Below are 16,343 nucleotides of genomic sequence, written 5' to 3'. Positions count from 1 at the left end.
CGTTAACTAACAGTGCCCTGCCGTGTGTTGTTCCCTGTAGTGTTAAACCCAGACAACAGCTTTGAGATCTTGATTGACCAGACGGTGGTCAACAGTGGAAGTCTGCTCAATGATATGACCCCTGCAATAAACCCTCCCGCTGAGATTGAAGATCCCGATGACCACAAGCCTGAGGATTGGGATGAGAGACCCAAGATCCAGGACCCAGATGCAGTTAAGCCTGAGGACTGGTATGTTCTGTTTGTTTGACTTCAAGCATGAACTTAACCTATATTGTGTGCTCTGCCCTACCAGTCCTGTGCTTTGGTTGTCTGGGAACTGCAGTTTATATACACTCGCTGGTCACTTTATTAGAAGCACAATAGTAACACTGAGTAGGATCACTTTTGCTCTCGGAACAGTCTCTGTTCTACATGACATGGATTTCACAATGTTCTTCCACATCCCTGTGGCGCTCTATCGTATTCAGATCTCACTGGGAAGGATACTGAGAATCGCTGAACTCTGTCATGTTTATGGGACCAGTTTGAGGTGACTTGTGGTTTGTGACATGGCACATTATCACACTTGGATAACCTATGGTATTGGAATGATTTTTAAAGGGGAACTGAAGTCATTTTTAAACTTGCATTATTTCTTAACGTGTTATTCAATTATGTTTTCGGCTTTAGTAACCTTATATCGTGACTCGTGTTGGCAACTAATTGCAATTAAATATTATACTTATCAGCCTGTTCAGTTTTTAGCCATGTTGAATTTAGTTAGTTTGGTCCATGGCAGGCGTCGCTTATCCGTGTGATCTTCACGAGACTTGTGCGAGACTTCGAAACGTGAAGTGTCAGCCAGGTGTCAGTGCTGCCATTTTGAAAGCTGTTTTCCAAACAAAATATTCCACAGAAACTAGTTTAAATGACGATTACTGCCTACTTTTTTTTCAAACTTTCCTGTTTGTTTTGATGGCAATCAAAACTTCTGGCTTGACTGCATCAGCATTCGAAAGAGGGGGTGTGTCTTTTGACAACGTTGGCAGATGTTGCCCTGTGTCTGAAATCGCTCCCTACTCACAATATAGGGCACTATGTAGCGAGGATGCCATTTTGTTGTGCTGTCCGAAACCTTAGTGAGGATTATTTACACCCTATGTAGTGCACTCAAAGTATCCCACAATGCATCACGAAAAGTAGTGTACAATAATGGTCACTAACCAAAGCAATATATTTCCATCATGCATTGTGGTCATGCTGAAAGAAATCAAATTAAAAGTCTCAAATTTGATTTAATAAAAGGCAGCGGCAAAGAAGAAAGTATTCAGCCTTGATTTAAAAAAAAAAAACAACTGAAAGATGCAGGTACTTTGTATTTATTAATGTGGGGAAATACGCTCAGTATAATATGGATTTGTCACAAATACATGCATGTCTTGTCTCATCGTCTTTCCACTTATCCGGGGCCAGGTCGCGGAGGCAGCAGTTTGAGCATGGAAGCCCAAACTTCCCTTTCCCCAGACACCTCGGCCAGCTCCTCGGGAAGAACACCGAGGCGTTCCCAGGCCAGCCGAGAGACATGGTCCCTCCAGCATGTCCTGGGTCTTCCCCGGGGCCGCCTCCTGGGGGGACATGCCTGGAACACCTCCCCAGGGAGGTGTCCAGGAGGCATCCGAAAGAGATGCCCGAGCCACCTCAGCTGATTCCTCTCGATGTGGAGGAGCAGCAGCTCTGCTCCAAGCTCTTCCCGAGTGACTGTGCTTCTCACCCTATCTCTAAGGGAGCGCCCAGCCACCCTGCGAAGGAAACTCATTTCGGCCGCTTGTATCCGCGATCTTGTTCTTTTGGTCATTACCCAAAGCTCATGAACATTGGTGAAAGTCGGAATGTAGATCGACCGGTAAATCGAGAGCTTCGCCTTTTGGCTGAGCTCCTTCACCATGACGAACCGGTAAAGCGACCGCATCACTGCGGAGGCCGCACCGATCCACCTGTCGATTTCACACTCTTTCCTTCCCTCACTTGTGAACAAGATCCCGAGATACTTAAACTCCTCCACTTGAGGCAAGACTTCTCTGCCAACCTGGAGAGGGCAAGCCACCCTTTTCTGGTTGAGGACCATGGCCTCTGACTTGGAGGTGCTGATTCTCATCCCAGTTGCTTCACACTCGACTGCAAACCGCCCCAGTGCATGCTGAAGGTCCTGGTTTGAAGAAGCCAACAGGACATCATCATCCGCAAAAAGCAGAGATGAAATCCTGTGGTTCCCAAACAGGATTCCTTCCGGCCCCTGGCTGCGCTTAGAAATTCTGTCCTTAAAGATTATGAACAGAACCGGTGGCAAAGGGCAGCCCTGCCGGAGTCCAACATGCACTGGGAACAGGTCTGACTTACTGCCAGCAATGCAAACCAGACTCCTGCTCCGTTCATACAGGGACCGGACAGCCCTTGGCAAAGAGCCCCGAGCCCCATACTCCCGAAGCACCCCCCACAGAATACCACAAGGGACACTGTCGAATGCCTTCTCCAAAGCACATGTTGACTGGTTGGGCAAACTCCCATGAACCCTCGAGCACCCTATGAAGGGTATAGAGCTGGTCCAGTGTTCCGCGACCAGGACGAAAACCGCATTGTTCCTCCTGGATCCAAGGCTCGACTATTGGCCGAATTCTTCTCTCCAGTACCCTGGAGTAAACCTTCCCTGGGAGGCTGAGAAGTGTGATTTCCCCTATAATTGGAGCACACTCTCCAGTCCCCTTTCTTAAAAAGAAGGACCACCACTCCAGAGGCACTGTCCCGGACCGCCACACGATGTTGCAGAGGCATGTCAGCCAAGACAGCCCCACAACATCCAGAGACTTGAGATACTCGGGGTGAATCTCATCCACCCCCGGTGCCCTGCCACTGAGGAGCTTGCTTGGGTAATGGACGAGCCCACCTCTGAGTCATCAGCCTCCACTTCCTCAATGGAAGACGTAACTGTCGGATTGAGGAGATCCTTGAAGTATTCCTTCCACTGCCCGACAATGTCCCCAGTCGAGGTCAACAGCTCCCCACCTGCACTGTAAACAGTGTTGACAGAGTACTGCTTCCCCCTCCTGAGGCACTGGACGGTTTGCCAGAATTTCTTCGAGGCCGACCGATAGTAGTTCTCCATGGCCTCACTGAACTCCTCCCAGTTCTGAGTTTTTGCCTCCGCAACTGCCCGAGCTGCGGCATGCCTGGCCTGCCGATACCCATCAGCTGCCTCCGGAGTCCCGGAGGCCAACATGGCCCGATGGGACTCCTTCGTCTTGATGGCATCCCTTACTTCCGGTGTCCACCACCGGGTTCAGGGATTGCCGCCACAACAGGTGCCGGAGACCTTGCGGCCGCAGCTCCGAACAGCTGCGTCGACAACGGAGGCAGAGAACAACATGGTCCACTCAGACTCAATGTCCCCCGCCTCCCTTGGAAGCTGGGAGAAGCTCTCCCGGAGGTGGGAGTTAAAGACCTCCCCAACAGCGTGCTCGGCCAGACGTTCCCAGCAGACCCTCACCATACGTTTGGGCCTGCCAGGTCTGTCCGGCTTCCTTCTCCGCCAGCGGATCCAACTCGCCACCACGTGGTGATCAGTTGACAGCTCAGCCCCTCTCTTCACCCGAGTGTCCAAGACATAGGCCAAGTTTACATTAGACCGTATCTGTCTCGTTTTCTTCGCGGATGCACTGTCCGTTTACATTAAAATGCCGGGAAACGGGAATCCGCCAGGGTCCACATATTCAATCCAGATCGTGTCTGGTCCGGTGCTGTGTAAACATTGAGAATACGCGGATACGCTGTGCTGAGCTCTAGCTGGCGTCGTCATTGGACAACGTCACTGTGACCTCCACCTTCCTGATTTGCTGGCGTTGGTCATGTGACGCGACTGCTGAAAAACGGCGCGGACTTCCGCCTTGTATCACCTTTCATTAAAGAGTATAAAAGTATGAAAATGCTGCAAATACTGATGCAAATACTGCCCATTGTGTAGTTATGGTTGTCTTTAGGCTTGCCATCCTTCCACTTGCAAGTGGTAAGTGCATGCCCGATATGCACTAGGATCACACACACACAGCGGCTCAGTCCCGAATCACTGCTCGTGCACTTCACTCGCGCGCTCTGTGAGCTGCGCAGGGCCGGAGTGCGCACCCTCCAGAGGGCACTCGCTGTTCAGGGCAGAGTGATTTGGAGCGCAGGATGCCTGCGGAGCCGAGCGTATCCGTGTATTGGCGTTGCTGTGTGCATGCTAATCGTTTTAAAAACGTTAATCTGATGATCCGCTGATACGGTCTAATGTAAACCCCACCATGGGGTCGGAGATCCGATGAAACGACAAAGTTGATCATCGACCTCCAACCAAAGGTGTCCTGGTGCCACGTGCACTTATGGACACCCCTATGCTCAAACATGGTGTTTATTATGGACAAACCGTGACTAGCACAGAAGTCCAATAACAAAACACCACTCGGGTTCAGATCGGGGAGGCGGTTCCTCCAATCATGCCCCTCCAGGTGTCACTGTTGTCGCCCACGTGAGCGTTTGAAGTCCCCCAGTAGAACAATGGAGTCCCCAGTCTGAGCACCTCTCAGTATCTCTCCCAGGGAGTCCAAGAAGGCCGGATACTCTATACTGCTATTCGGCCTGTAGGCACAAACAGCAAGAGCCCTCTCCCCGATCCTAAGGAGCAGAGAGGCGACCCTCTCGTTCACTGGGGTAAACTCCAACACATGGCGGCTGAGCTGGGGAGCTATAAGCAAGCCCACACCAGCCCGCCGCCGTTCACCATGGGCGACTCCAGAGAAGTGGAGAGTCCAGCCCCTCTTGAGGAGCTGGGTTCTGGAGCCCAAGCTGTGCATGGAGGTGAGCCCGACTATCTCTAGCCAGTACCTTTCAACCTCCCGCACAAGCCCCCCCCCCCCCCCCCAGCGAAGTGACATCCCATGTCCCAACAGCTAGCTGTTGTGTTCGGGGATCAGGTCGTCGAGGCCCCTGCCTTCGACTCCTGCCCAATTCACACTGCACCAGCCCCCTATGGCTACCTCTGTGGGTGGTGAACCCACAGGAGGTCGGACCCACGTCACCGCTTCGGGCTGAGCCCGGCTGGGCCCCATGGGCAAAGGCCTGGCCACCAAGCGCTCGCATACGAGCCCCAACCCCGGGCCTGGCTCCAGGGTGGGGGCCCCGGCTGCGCCATACCGGGCGACGTCACGGTCCTTGATAGATTGTTATCCATAAGGGGTTTTGGTGAACTGCTGTTAGTCTGGCCTGTCACCTAGGACCTGTCTGCCTTGGGAGACCCTAACAGGGGCGTAATGCCCCTGACAACATGGCTCCTTGGATCATTCAAGCACACAAACTCCTCTACTACAATAAGGTGGCAGTTCTAGGAGGGGATACATGCATGTGTTTTTATTATTTTGAAAACCCACCAGCCGACTGGTCTGGCACATTTTAATTGTGCGACAGTAATGACGTAAATACCAACGCGACGGACTAGTGTCTGAAAGGTGTGGGTTTTTTTTTTTTTTTAAATTTTTACCAATGAGCTCATTATACAGTCCTCTATATAGTAATTCCCCATATAGGGAGTAGCGAGGCCCCCCCCCCCCCCCCCCCCCCCCCCCGACACAGGGTTGGTCACTTGGATTTCCGCTGTACGTTTTACTTCCGTCCTACGAGGTCTTGCAGAGGTCTCAACAAATTTCGTTTACGGCCATTACTTTGACACATGGGCTGCTATATTACATAGCATATTTCAAACACTCAACTTGCTATACTGTAGCAGTGACAAAATGGTTATCAAAAATGCATTCCTATATTTAATAAAATAAGAGAATTTTTATAATGATAAAATTTGCCTTCAGTTCTCCTTTAATTCCAAGAGACCAACCTGTTTGATGTCTGGTTGTTAGGACATGAGAGATTTTCTCTTGCTTTTTATTCCCTGCTGGCCCAAAGGGGGATTATGCTCTGTCTGTCCCAGGAAAGGGTGCTCACCTTCTGAAATCAACTCTTCTCAGAATTTTTGGAGGAATTTAACTAAAGTTGACGAGGCATTGTTATGTTGGTAATACGTGTATTGTAATTTCATTAAATTCGGTCACATTTTACCAGAGTTACAGCCCTTGGTTAACAAAAGTATAATTTGACAATTCCACGAGAGTGTGTTTTCCTTCTGAAATCAACTCCTCTCACAATGTTTGTACCCTGCTAGCTGAAAGGCCTGAAGGGGGATTATATCATGGTGATGTCCGTCCCTCCCTCCCTCCCTCCCGGGAAGGGTACTTGCCTTCTGGAATCAACTCTTCTCACAATTTTTGGAGGAATTTCACGGAACTTGACAGGATTCTTTGTTATATGTCCGTAATACGGATATTGTAATTTCGTTCAGTCACATTTTACCAGAGTTATGGCATAGTTGCCAGCGGGGGATATTGTGCTTTCAGAGCCCTCTTGTTCAGGACATTCCAAGTTGTTGTATTGGCTGTGCCCAGTGGCTTGCTTTTCTCCCATAGACAGCTCTCTGGTCTTTGTGTTGGTTTATCCTTTTGAACAAATAATGCAGTCCTCAAAGGTGAGACCCAGGGCTCGTACCAAGAGTAGATATTCGGAGCTCTTAATTGTTAGGTCGTCTGGCCGACAACACATCATGTGTTGTCCGTCTGTCCATCCAGTGTCATCCACACTTCACAAGTTGCTTCTTCTCTCTCAATTCTTCATTGATTTTTTTTTTAATTGGATTTTGGCAGGAAGGTAGGTCTGCCTAGGGTGCATATGGCTTCTATCTGTATTTGCATAATTGCAATTAATAATGAAGACATGGAGTAATTAAGCCCTAACGAGCCAAGTAGTTTCCCCACACATCCCTGCTTCTCCCTTAATTCTTCACTGATTTTTGATTCTTTCTGGCATGAAAGTCAGGGTACCTAGGGTGCATATAACTTCTACCCAGATTTGCTTAATTACAAAGTTATGGGCTAATTAAGCTTTAATGAGCAGTTCAACAAAAATTGCTGCTTCTCGGTCAATTCCTTGCCGTTTTGGATTCTTTCTGGCAAATAAGTAGGTATTCCTAGGGTGGATATAGCTTCTATATATAGTTTGCAGCATTGATTGTGCAACGTGGCCCACTTTAGATCGTTCCGTCTGGAGTAGACGGGGCCGGAGTGAGCTACGCTGTCATTGACTGTCTCGTTTAAACAATCTAAAAAGACACACTATGGGCAACAAGAAATGCTTGTCAGGCATGTGTTCCAATATTTCTGATCACGGGAGAAATGTGTGAGTTTCAAAAACAAGTGAAAGCTGAAATTCTGATCTACCCTTCATGTTCACCTTTTGATCGCAATCCCAAATATAAATAATGTGCATCATCGAAATGTTTTGTTTCTACAATATTCTCATCTCCGGCACACAATCGTGATGCGCACACTCCTATCTTTCTTTGTTCGCAGGGATGAGGATGCTCCAGCTAAAATTAGTGATGAAGATGCAGTGAAACCTGATGGCTGGCTGGACGATGAACCCGAGTACATCGGTGACCCTGATGCCATCAAACCAGAGGACTGGTAAAGCTCCAACTCCCTTTATTAGCTCCCAACATGTTAAAATAAAATGGGAAGCAAAATGTGAAAGCTACTACATATTTAAATCTGATTTCACAATAGAAAGTGATGAACTGGTGCAAGATGCATAGTATAAAGTGCTCAGGATTGAAGTTGGGTGCTAAAATCTCTGCATAACCCTTTTTTTTAAATGATGTGGAAGATGAAAAGCGATCCATCTTTACTGGGCCATTTCTGAGATTTTAGCTGCATGGCCTGAGGACTCCAGGGCCATGTGCTGTTCCAGATGCAGGTCTGAATTCAATTAAGTCCATCTCCCTTGAGCAGGCTCAAATGAGTGCAGGAATAAGATTGTGCACGCACACCCATTATCTTTTTTTTTTTTTTTTTTTCTTTTTCCCCTTACTATCCATTTCTGCATCTGTAATTTTCTGTCCTATATGCTCTCGCTTCTCTCTATAGGGATGAGGATATGGACGGTGAATGGGAGGCGCCTCAGATCCCTAACCCTGCCTGCGAGTCTGCCCCAGGCTGTGGAAAATGGGAAAGACCTGTGATTGACAACCCCAACTACAAGGGCAAGTGGAAGCCACCAATGATCGACAACCCCAACTATCAGGTAACGGCCCAAAATCTTCCCAAGCCATCAAATGACTTTTTAGAAAAAGGTCAACATGAGATGAGATGAGATGAGATTTATCTAATTTCTCTAGTGAGCATCTTGTTTCTCTAGTGTTCACAAGGTGAAAATTTAAATCTTAGTGTATGTAATGCCTTGTTGTAATGCTTTTAAAATGTATCATTAGTAATGACCAAAATGAATTAATAAAGTGGGGGGGGGATATTATTTTATCAAGCACAAAACTATCGATAAATCGCGGCGTCTGGATCCCAGAAAAGGGCAGCCTTGCCTCAGGGCTAATCTCGCATGACGTCACGCATGGAACCCCGGTTATCTGGGTCATTTCGGTTCATCTGACTCCGTGCTTATTTACTCGCTGAACTTGGATATTGTTGTTGGAATCGTACGAAAATAGCGATGGGAAAGCGCTGTGTTTGGATGTTCAAATCTATATACAACAGGACATCCGGTTGACAAATTTCTGAGAAATTATGCTAATCTAAAGTGACCGTGGGTGAGGTTTGTGTAAACCAAGCAGGCAGATTGTGTCGCCTACTAATAATAAATCTGATTCATCAAGTGTTCATCACCAGAACAGCCATATGGGAATTACTGGAGCAAAAAGAAACCCATTTATTTATAGGGGGACAGAGGGCAATATATAGAGTAAATATAACAATAAAACACACATTGATGAACCTTATTCAAGACTTACAAAAGTTTTTTGTTCTAAGGTTGGAAAGTTATAGTGTTTTGAAAGTAGCTCGAGCAAACTATTTCCGCAGTTTGAACAGCCCGCCATGATATTAATTTTATCAAATCAGAATGCACGTTCATTTTCTCTGCGTAACACTCATGACGTATGTATGTGCCCAGTTGTGTTGGCTCATTGAGGTTGGAAATAGCACGTGTGAAATACCTGTTTCTGCCTCTTACGACGATTTCGCAAGTCCACGGGTGGCGCCTATCTCATTGCAGCAAATAAATTCTGCTGGACTCGTGAGCAACTCCACGTTACATTTTCCGCACGGGCACCACGCCGTGTCACCTGCACGCAGACGCTCTGCCCCACGCTCGCCATGCCCATGGTCAGCATCAGTCTCATCCTCGCCGTCATCCGAGCTTTCTTCTCTTATTTCATCACCGGAGTCGAGAGTACCTCTCCTAGGTTCAAACTGGTACCCTTCTAAGCCATAGCCTGCTTGCAGTGTGTCTTGCGGGATCTCTTCATATGATTCGACAGAGCTGTCGCTTTCACTTGATGCGCCCGACGCCATGATTACACGCTTCTCTCCTAGTGCAGTGGGTAGGGCTGACGTCACGGTCTTTTAAAAATGGCGACTCTTGTGCCGTTTAGCGTACCGACTATTATATTTACAATTACCAAGATATTTCGTTGTTTTCTAGTATACAAATTTGATAGAATACTTAAGAATACGTTACTTTGTCACATCAGCAACTGTATATATTTGGTACCCCTTTAATAAATGACATTTGATCTGACATTTGGATGGTTTGTCAATTCCCCCATCACACACACTGCACCAGACACAGGATTATGAGCAACGTTTACACGCTCACGTCAGCCGGTCTTGTATCTGATGCACTTTAACAGGAAGAAAAATGCCCACGCAATCAATTATTAACTGAAGTGTGTTAAATGCTCTCAGATTGCAATATTGCAAGACTCGATTTGTTTTTAGTTTTGTTCAGGAAAACATGATGAAAGGCAACTACTGTGTTCTGCATAGCTGTCTCCTCTATCTCCAGCTTGCGCACGCTACAGAAGAAGATAGTCATGAACTGAGTGAACTGGCAGTTTCTCATCTTGGGGGCTTGAAAAGATAGCCATTTACTCCTGAATACCCTTGATAATCATCTGACACAAGAATTCCAATCACCATCAGAATTCTCTCGAAAACGTGATTCCATATGGAGACTGCTGCACACATGAGCAAAATTGATACTTGAATTGTTACACGTGTGATGTCACACTCCTCTGGGATCTTCTGGTTCAGTCTGGGCAGATTCCCTGAAAATTGGCTCATTTTATTGATTTTCCATCAATTTATGGTATTTTGGATTAGCTACAGTTCGAAAACACATGGTCAATCAACAGAATCATTGATTTGTACAAGGAAAAAAAGGGGGTTTAGGGGTATTTCATACACTTTAGGTTTTGCAGCTAGTTTGTGTGTTCTTTGCCCACTGGGCTTGCAGTGTTGGCATCTTTTATGTTCACTGTTAACATCATATTAAAGCTGTACATTATTCTCCATTCCTCGTTGCTAGTTCAGTTGGTTGATCAGCAAGATGCACATCTGCAGACTTTTTTTTTTTTTTGGTGCGCGTGCGCAGTTAATTATCATTCCCCCCCCCGGCATATAATGCGGGGGGATATAGCTATCTGTCTGTCTGTAAACATTTTAGTTTCTGAAGCATAACTCAAACTATTAGGAATTTTTTTCACGAAACGTCAGTTATGTTAAGTGACTAAAGGAGTTGTACTTTTTGACATTTTGGGATTCCTGTAACTTATTTTTTCCATAGCAACCAATTCAAATTGGGAAAATTTGGAGTGGGGCTTTATGTGGGGGCTGGGGGGAATACAGTGGTGCTTGAAAGTTTGTGAACCCTTTTTAGAATTTTCTACATTTCTGCATAAATATGACTTAAAACATCAGATTTTCACACAAGTCCTAAAAGTAGATCAAGAGAACCCAGTTAAACAAATGAAACAAAACTATTATACTTGGTCATTTATTTATTGAGGAAAATGATCCAATATTACATATCTGTGAGTGGCAAAAGTATGTGAACCTCTAGGATTAGCAGTTAATTTGAAGGTGAAATTAGAGTCAGGTGTTTTCAATCAATGGGATGACAATCAGGTGTGAGTGGGCACCCTGTTTTATTTAAAGAACAGGGATCTATCAAAGTCTGATCTTCACAACACATGTTTGTGGAAGTGTATCATGGCACAGACAAAGATTTCTGAGGAGCTCAGAAAAAGCGTTGTTGATGCTCATCAGGCTGGAAAAGGTTACAAAACCATCTCTAAAGAATTTGGACTCCACCAATCCACAGTCAGACAGATTGTGTACAAATGGAGGGAATTCAAGACCATTGTTACCCTCCCCAGGAGTGGTCGACCAACAAAGATCACTCCAAGAGCAAGGCGTGTAATAGTCGGCGAGATCACAAAGGACCCCAGGGTAACTTGTAAGCAACTGAAGGCCTCTCTCACATTGGCTAATGTTAATGTTCATGAGTCCATCATCAGGAGAACACTGAACAACAATGTTGTGCATGGCAGGGTTGCAAGGAGAAAGCCACTGCTCTCCAAAAAGAACATTGCTGCTCGTCTGCAGTTTGCTAAAGATCACATGGACAAGCCAGAAGGCTATTGGAAAAATGTTTTGTGGACGGATGAGACCAAAATAGAACTTTTTGGTTTAAATGAGGAGCGTTATGTTTGGAGAAAGGAAAACACTGCATTCCAGCATAAGAACCTTATCCCATCTGTGAAACATGGTGGTGGTAGTATCATGGTTTGGGCCTGTTTTGCTGCATCTGGGCCAGGACGGCTTGCCATTGTTGATGGAACAATGAATTCTGAATTATACCAGCGAATTCTAAAGGAAAATGTCAGGACATCTGTCCATGGACTGAATCTCAAGAGAAGGTGAGTCATGCAGCAAGACAACGACCCTAAGCACACAAGTCATTCTACCAAAGAATGGTTAAAAAAGAATAAAGTGAATGTTTTGGAAGGGCCAAGTCAAAGTCCTGACCTTAAAGTGCATATTCTGGACCAATTTCATGGTGTTTTTAAATATGAAAGTATGTCCCTTTACACACTCCTCCAGAAGGGTAATTTTGCACAAGGCCATCTGTCTACAGCAGGAAAAAAAATAAAATAAAATGCATCTGGAAAAATCCCAAGGGAGTGTGGAGCCAGATTCGTGACTTTTGTCTGCGGAAGCACCAGCAGGCTGTGTGAGCTTTGCACGGTTTCAATGCACAGCCTGTGTAAACCAAGTGCTCCCATTTCTCTTTGTCCAGTCCTAATCCCATCAAGATTGGTGTTGCTACACCCTCCTACGATATATTTGTTAACCATTTTAGGCCCCGGTCACACCGCCCAAACTTTGCTGGAGCGTTCCTTGAACGGTAGGGAAGGGGGGGCTGAATTTTGACAACGCTAGTCACCGCGCACAAAATGGGGAAAAAAATCGAAAACACGGGCGTTGGCTTAGCGGTGCACCGCTGAAGCCGGCGTTGCTTTAGTCTTGGTTGAGCGGTAGCGAGCGTTGGTTTGGCGGTGACGCGAGCGTTGGTATAGCGGCGTTCTGCGCATGCGGGCTTTGGCTCGGCGGGGGTATAAAGTTGGTTTAGCGGCATACCGCTTGTGACTACGGAGCTGAACGGATCGTTTTGATACAAGTTCTGATAGATTTTTGATAGAAGCTCCACCATCAGCTTGTCATACAGTCCATGTTCAGGCCTTCTCAGTATCCACTGTCTGACCCACACAACTCTGTCTCTCCTCCTCTCTCTTCTCCTTCTGTCAACAGCTTGTTGCAATCTGAGGAGGTTCTGATTCTGCTGCTGGTCTAGTGCACCAATCATAGCAAGTCTCTCAGCATCCATGGTGATAGTTTTACTGTAACTTTGAGCAAATTCGATATAGATGAGGTCTGAACTCAACGGCAGCTCGATTCCAAATGAGCTCCTGGTCCATTTCTCCCCGTATTTATAGCCAAATTCTGGTCCCGCTCCGACACCTCTATACCAACGCCAAACCAAAGTTCATCGCTGCCATGGATAGCTGCTTCAACGCCTGACACCATTCCAGCAACCCTGTGTCCGCTCGTAAAACGCTTACAACCGCTCCACCGAAGTTTGTGCAACGTTTAATCGCCGCCCGGGCAACGCTGGCGAAGCAGCGGTGGTCCAGCGTTCAAGATTTCTGCGTTGGCCTAGCGGACCCAAGCGTCCACGAACTTGCGTCTAGCGGTGCCAAACTTTGACTGGGCGTTGGTGGAGCGGGGGTGAACTTTGCCGGGGCGGAAAATTGCCCCCTCCTCACCGCTCGCGATATTTTGTGCAGCTCAAAACTTTCGGAGCGGTAGGAGGGCCCCTCGAGAAACATCAGCGGTGGCCGAGCGTATACGGCGTTGCTTTAACGGGGGCCAACTTTTGTTAAACGGTGGTGAACGGCAGAGGTGGGACAAAGTCACTAATGTGCAAGTCACAAGTAAGTCTCAAGTCCTACCACTCAAGTCCGAGTCAAGTCACAAGTCAAGGCACTTTTGACCAAGTCAAGTCCTACCCAAGCCAAGTCGAGTCCAAGTCCAAGTCTCATTTTTTTCCAAGTCCCTAACAAGTCACCATTTATTCTACAGGCAATCAACACCTTTTTGATCACAAATGTATTACCTCTCCACACTGCAGTGTATGTCCTCCTTTGCCAGTCACCTTGGATAAAAATGTCTGCTAAATGTAATGTCAATGATTCATAGAGTCAGCACAAGTAACTACAGTACACCCATTCTTTTCCATTTTAAAATGTTTTAGAGCTTGTGCCCCAAGACAATCAAAGAATCTCAGAGGAGACAATGATTAGTTAGTTAACGTTAGTAAAGCATCCTAAATTTTCAGTGAGTTTAGTTTGAGTGAGTCAGTGTACATCTGAGGCTAAGGGTGTGAGAATGAGTGAGTGAAAGTATGACCATTTCCTTAAATTTTTTTATTGGAAAATTAGTGAGAAATTAAAACAAAATTCTAAACAAAACTAGTACTGGTACTGTGTAACAAAAATCATTTTCTTTTCATTTCATTCATGTCATTTTTCACATAAAAATGCTTTTCATGTGCATTTTAAGACATGAAACTCAAAGTCCAAGCTAACAGATGATCTGTGTACTTTTAGAATCAAAGAATGGTTTTCCTTCTGAAGTTAGGCACTGTCCCAACATACAACATGACATGCCTTTAACACAATACAACGTGACTTGAGTACGTTTGTGTGTGAGAGAGAGACCAACTAACTGACAAAAAATTCCGGAAATATCTGTTCTCCACTACTGAGAGAGGGATGTTGCACCCAATGACCAAATCTGTTAGTATTGAATTTGTGATGGCTTTTTGTTGTGGGTGGGTAGCATTGTACTGTCTATCTTTTGCAGTAAGGAATCCAGAAATGGACGGCTGCTCTGTCTCACTTGGGATGATCTTGTTCTTCAGATATTCTGCAAATCTAAACAAGAAAAAAAATGTAAAATTAGTAGGCCTACTTGTTTTCTGTTTTTAATCATGTAGACATTAACATGTTTTTATCATTTTCAATATCAAAGTCTGAGTTCATTTAATCTGAACATATTTGTTTATACACAGTATAACATTTAATACAAGCCAGCCAGGATGTTCCCTTAAGCAGTTTAGCTAGACCACAATGCATTCACTAAACACTCGCTAAAATACCGGTAGCCTCAGTAAACACAGAACGTTGTGACGATGTAGCCAGAATCAGAGTCCTCTAGGGCTCTGGCCAGAATGTGAGAATGAAGCCCTGGCAACATTCTAGAGAGCCGTATAATAAAGTAGAATAAACAGTTGTTGTGAATTTCAGAATGTTCAGCGGAATCCTCCAGATCCAAGTTGCGTGCTTTTGGCGAATTTGGTTTCTCGCCAGAGACTAATAAATGCACTGGTAAAGCCATGCTACAGTATGTAGAGGCATTGTGTGCCCTGTCGTTTGGGTAAGACTGTGGGATAATGCTTCGCGTCGGAGTAGGCTACACTCCAATCTGTCGGGATGTACTGCGCTATAAAACGCCAGCTGAGCTTACATTTTACATAGCCCAAATGGCCCATTATTCACATTGCCTACATGACACCAGAGAGAGGAAGAGAATAGAATTGAATGTCTCTGATGACACGTAATCCCAGCACTAATAACACACATCGCACAGCGTCCACGACTTGGTGCAGTACGTAGCAAACAGTTAAACGCCTGGTTTACTGTAACTTGCATTGCTAGTCCTCTCGTCTCAGTGGTTTAAATGCCTTTCATGACCAGCACTGACTTTCCCATTGCAAAGAGCGAACTTCTGTTTTACATACTTAGTTTGCAGCCTGGGTAACTGTTTATTTGATTCACGTTTTATCCTTTGCTGTCCGGTTCTTATCATAAGTCTGTGTCGTTCTGACCAGAGCCTTTATAACAATCTTGTAAACGTTCTCTGCTCTGACCAAAGCACCACCTTCTGGCTATGCCTTCCCAATGTGTGTTAACTGGTAGCCTAGTCCACATAATCTAACACTAGACTGAACACAAAAGCAATCCAATAAAAAAAAATTACTTCACTATTTTTTATATTCAGCAAAACAAATCCTTGACAGCGTTAATACATTAACACATTCCACTTCTAGCCACCAACTAGCCTGTACAGATTATTGCTAGCTGTAGCCTAGCTTTGTTACTTACTTGTCCTTATGCAGCCTCAGGTGACGAACGAAGTTTGATGTGGTTGACTGGCTGTCCGAAATTGTGGCTCCACATGTTCTGCACGTAGCAATGCGTTTGCCATCTGTATTGGAGTATTCTTTAAATCCAAAGGAAATTACGTGGGGAATCATGTTTTTATCCATCCGTTCATCATTCAGCGTCATCAGTGTTCAGCGTCCTCGTTGCCCGTCACCGTTTGGTTTTTCATTTGAACCGGTTGAAGTGCTTGAGTGACACCTAGTGCTAGTGGATCGAGCTGCCGTAGCCTAGGACAAGGAGCTACACCGCATTCAAATAATGAGTGTACTTGGATTCAAAATCGAGGGGGGAAGAATATTTATACCTGATACGCCAAGTCATTGCAAGCTAAAACTGTCAAGTCCAAGTCAAGTCTCGAGTCAACAGCGTGCAAGTCCGAGTCGAGTTGCAAGTCATTCCTCATCTAGGGATTTCAAGTCTCAAGTCATCAGAATGGTGACTCGAGTCTGACTCGAGTCCAAGTCACATGACTCGAGTCCACATGTCTGGTGAACGGTTACGAGTGGTGATGAATTTTTTTTTCACCGCTCCAGGAACGCTCCAGCAAAGTTCAGGCGGTGTGACCGGGGCCTTAATAATTACGCGATAACATTGTTGAA

General features: G+C 45.8%; 1 protein-coding gene across 1 annotated transcript in view; it reads left to right on the top strand.

Moving 5' to 3' along the window:
* canx (calnexin) overlaps positions 1-16,343 on the top strand; it is a 106,709-nt gene that overhangs the window by 47,459 nt on the left and 42,907 nt on the right. The window contains exons 8-10 of the mRNA XM_060927423.1: positions 41-230; positions 7,460-7,573; positions 8,033-8,189. Coding sequence (XP_060783406.1) covers positions 41-230; positions 7,460-7,573; positions 8,033-8,189 — 461 coding nt within the window. The remainder of the gene's footprint in view (positions 1-40; positions 231-7,459; positions 7,574-8,032; positions 8,190-16,343) is intronic.

The sequence above is a fragment of the Neoarius graeffei genome, chromosome 8 (assembly GCF_027579695.1).
Source record: "Neoarius graeffei isolate fNeoGra1 chromosome 8, fNeoGra1.pri, whole genome shotgun sequence".
Lineage (NCBI taxonomy): Eukaryota > Metazoa > Chordata > Actinopteri > Siluriformes > Ariidae > Neoarius > Neoarius graeffei.
Note: the sequence above shows the minus strand (reverse complement) of the source record. Positions and strands in the feature narration are given on the sequence as shown.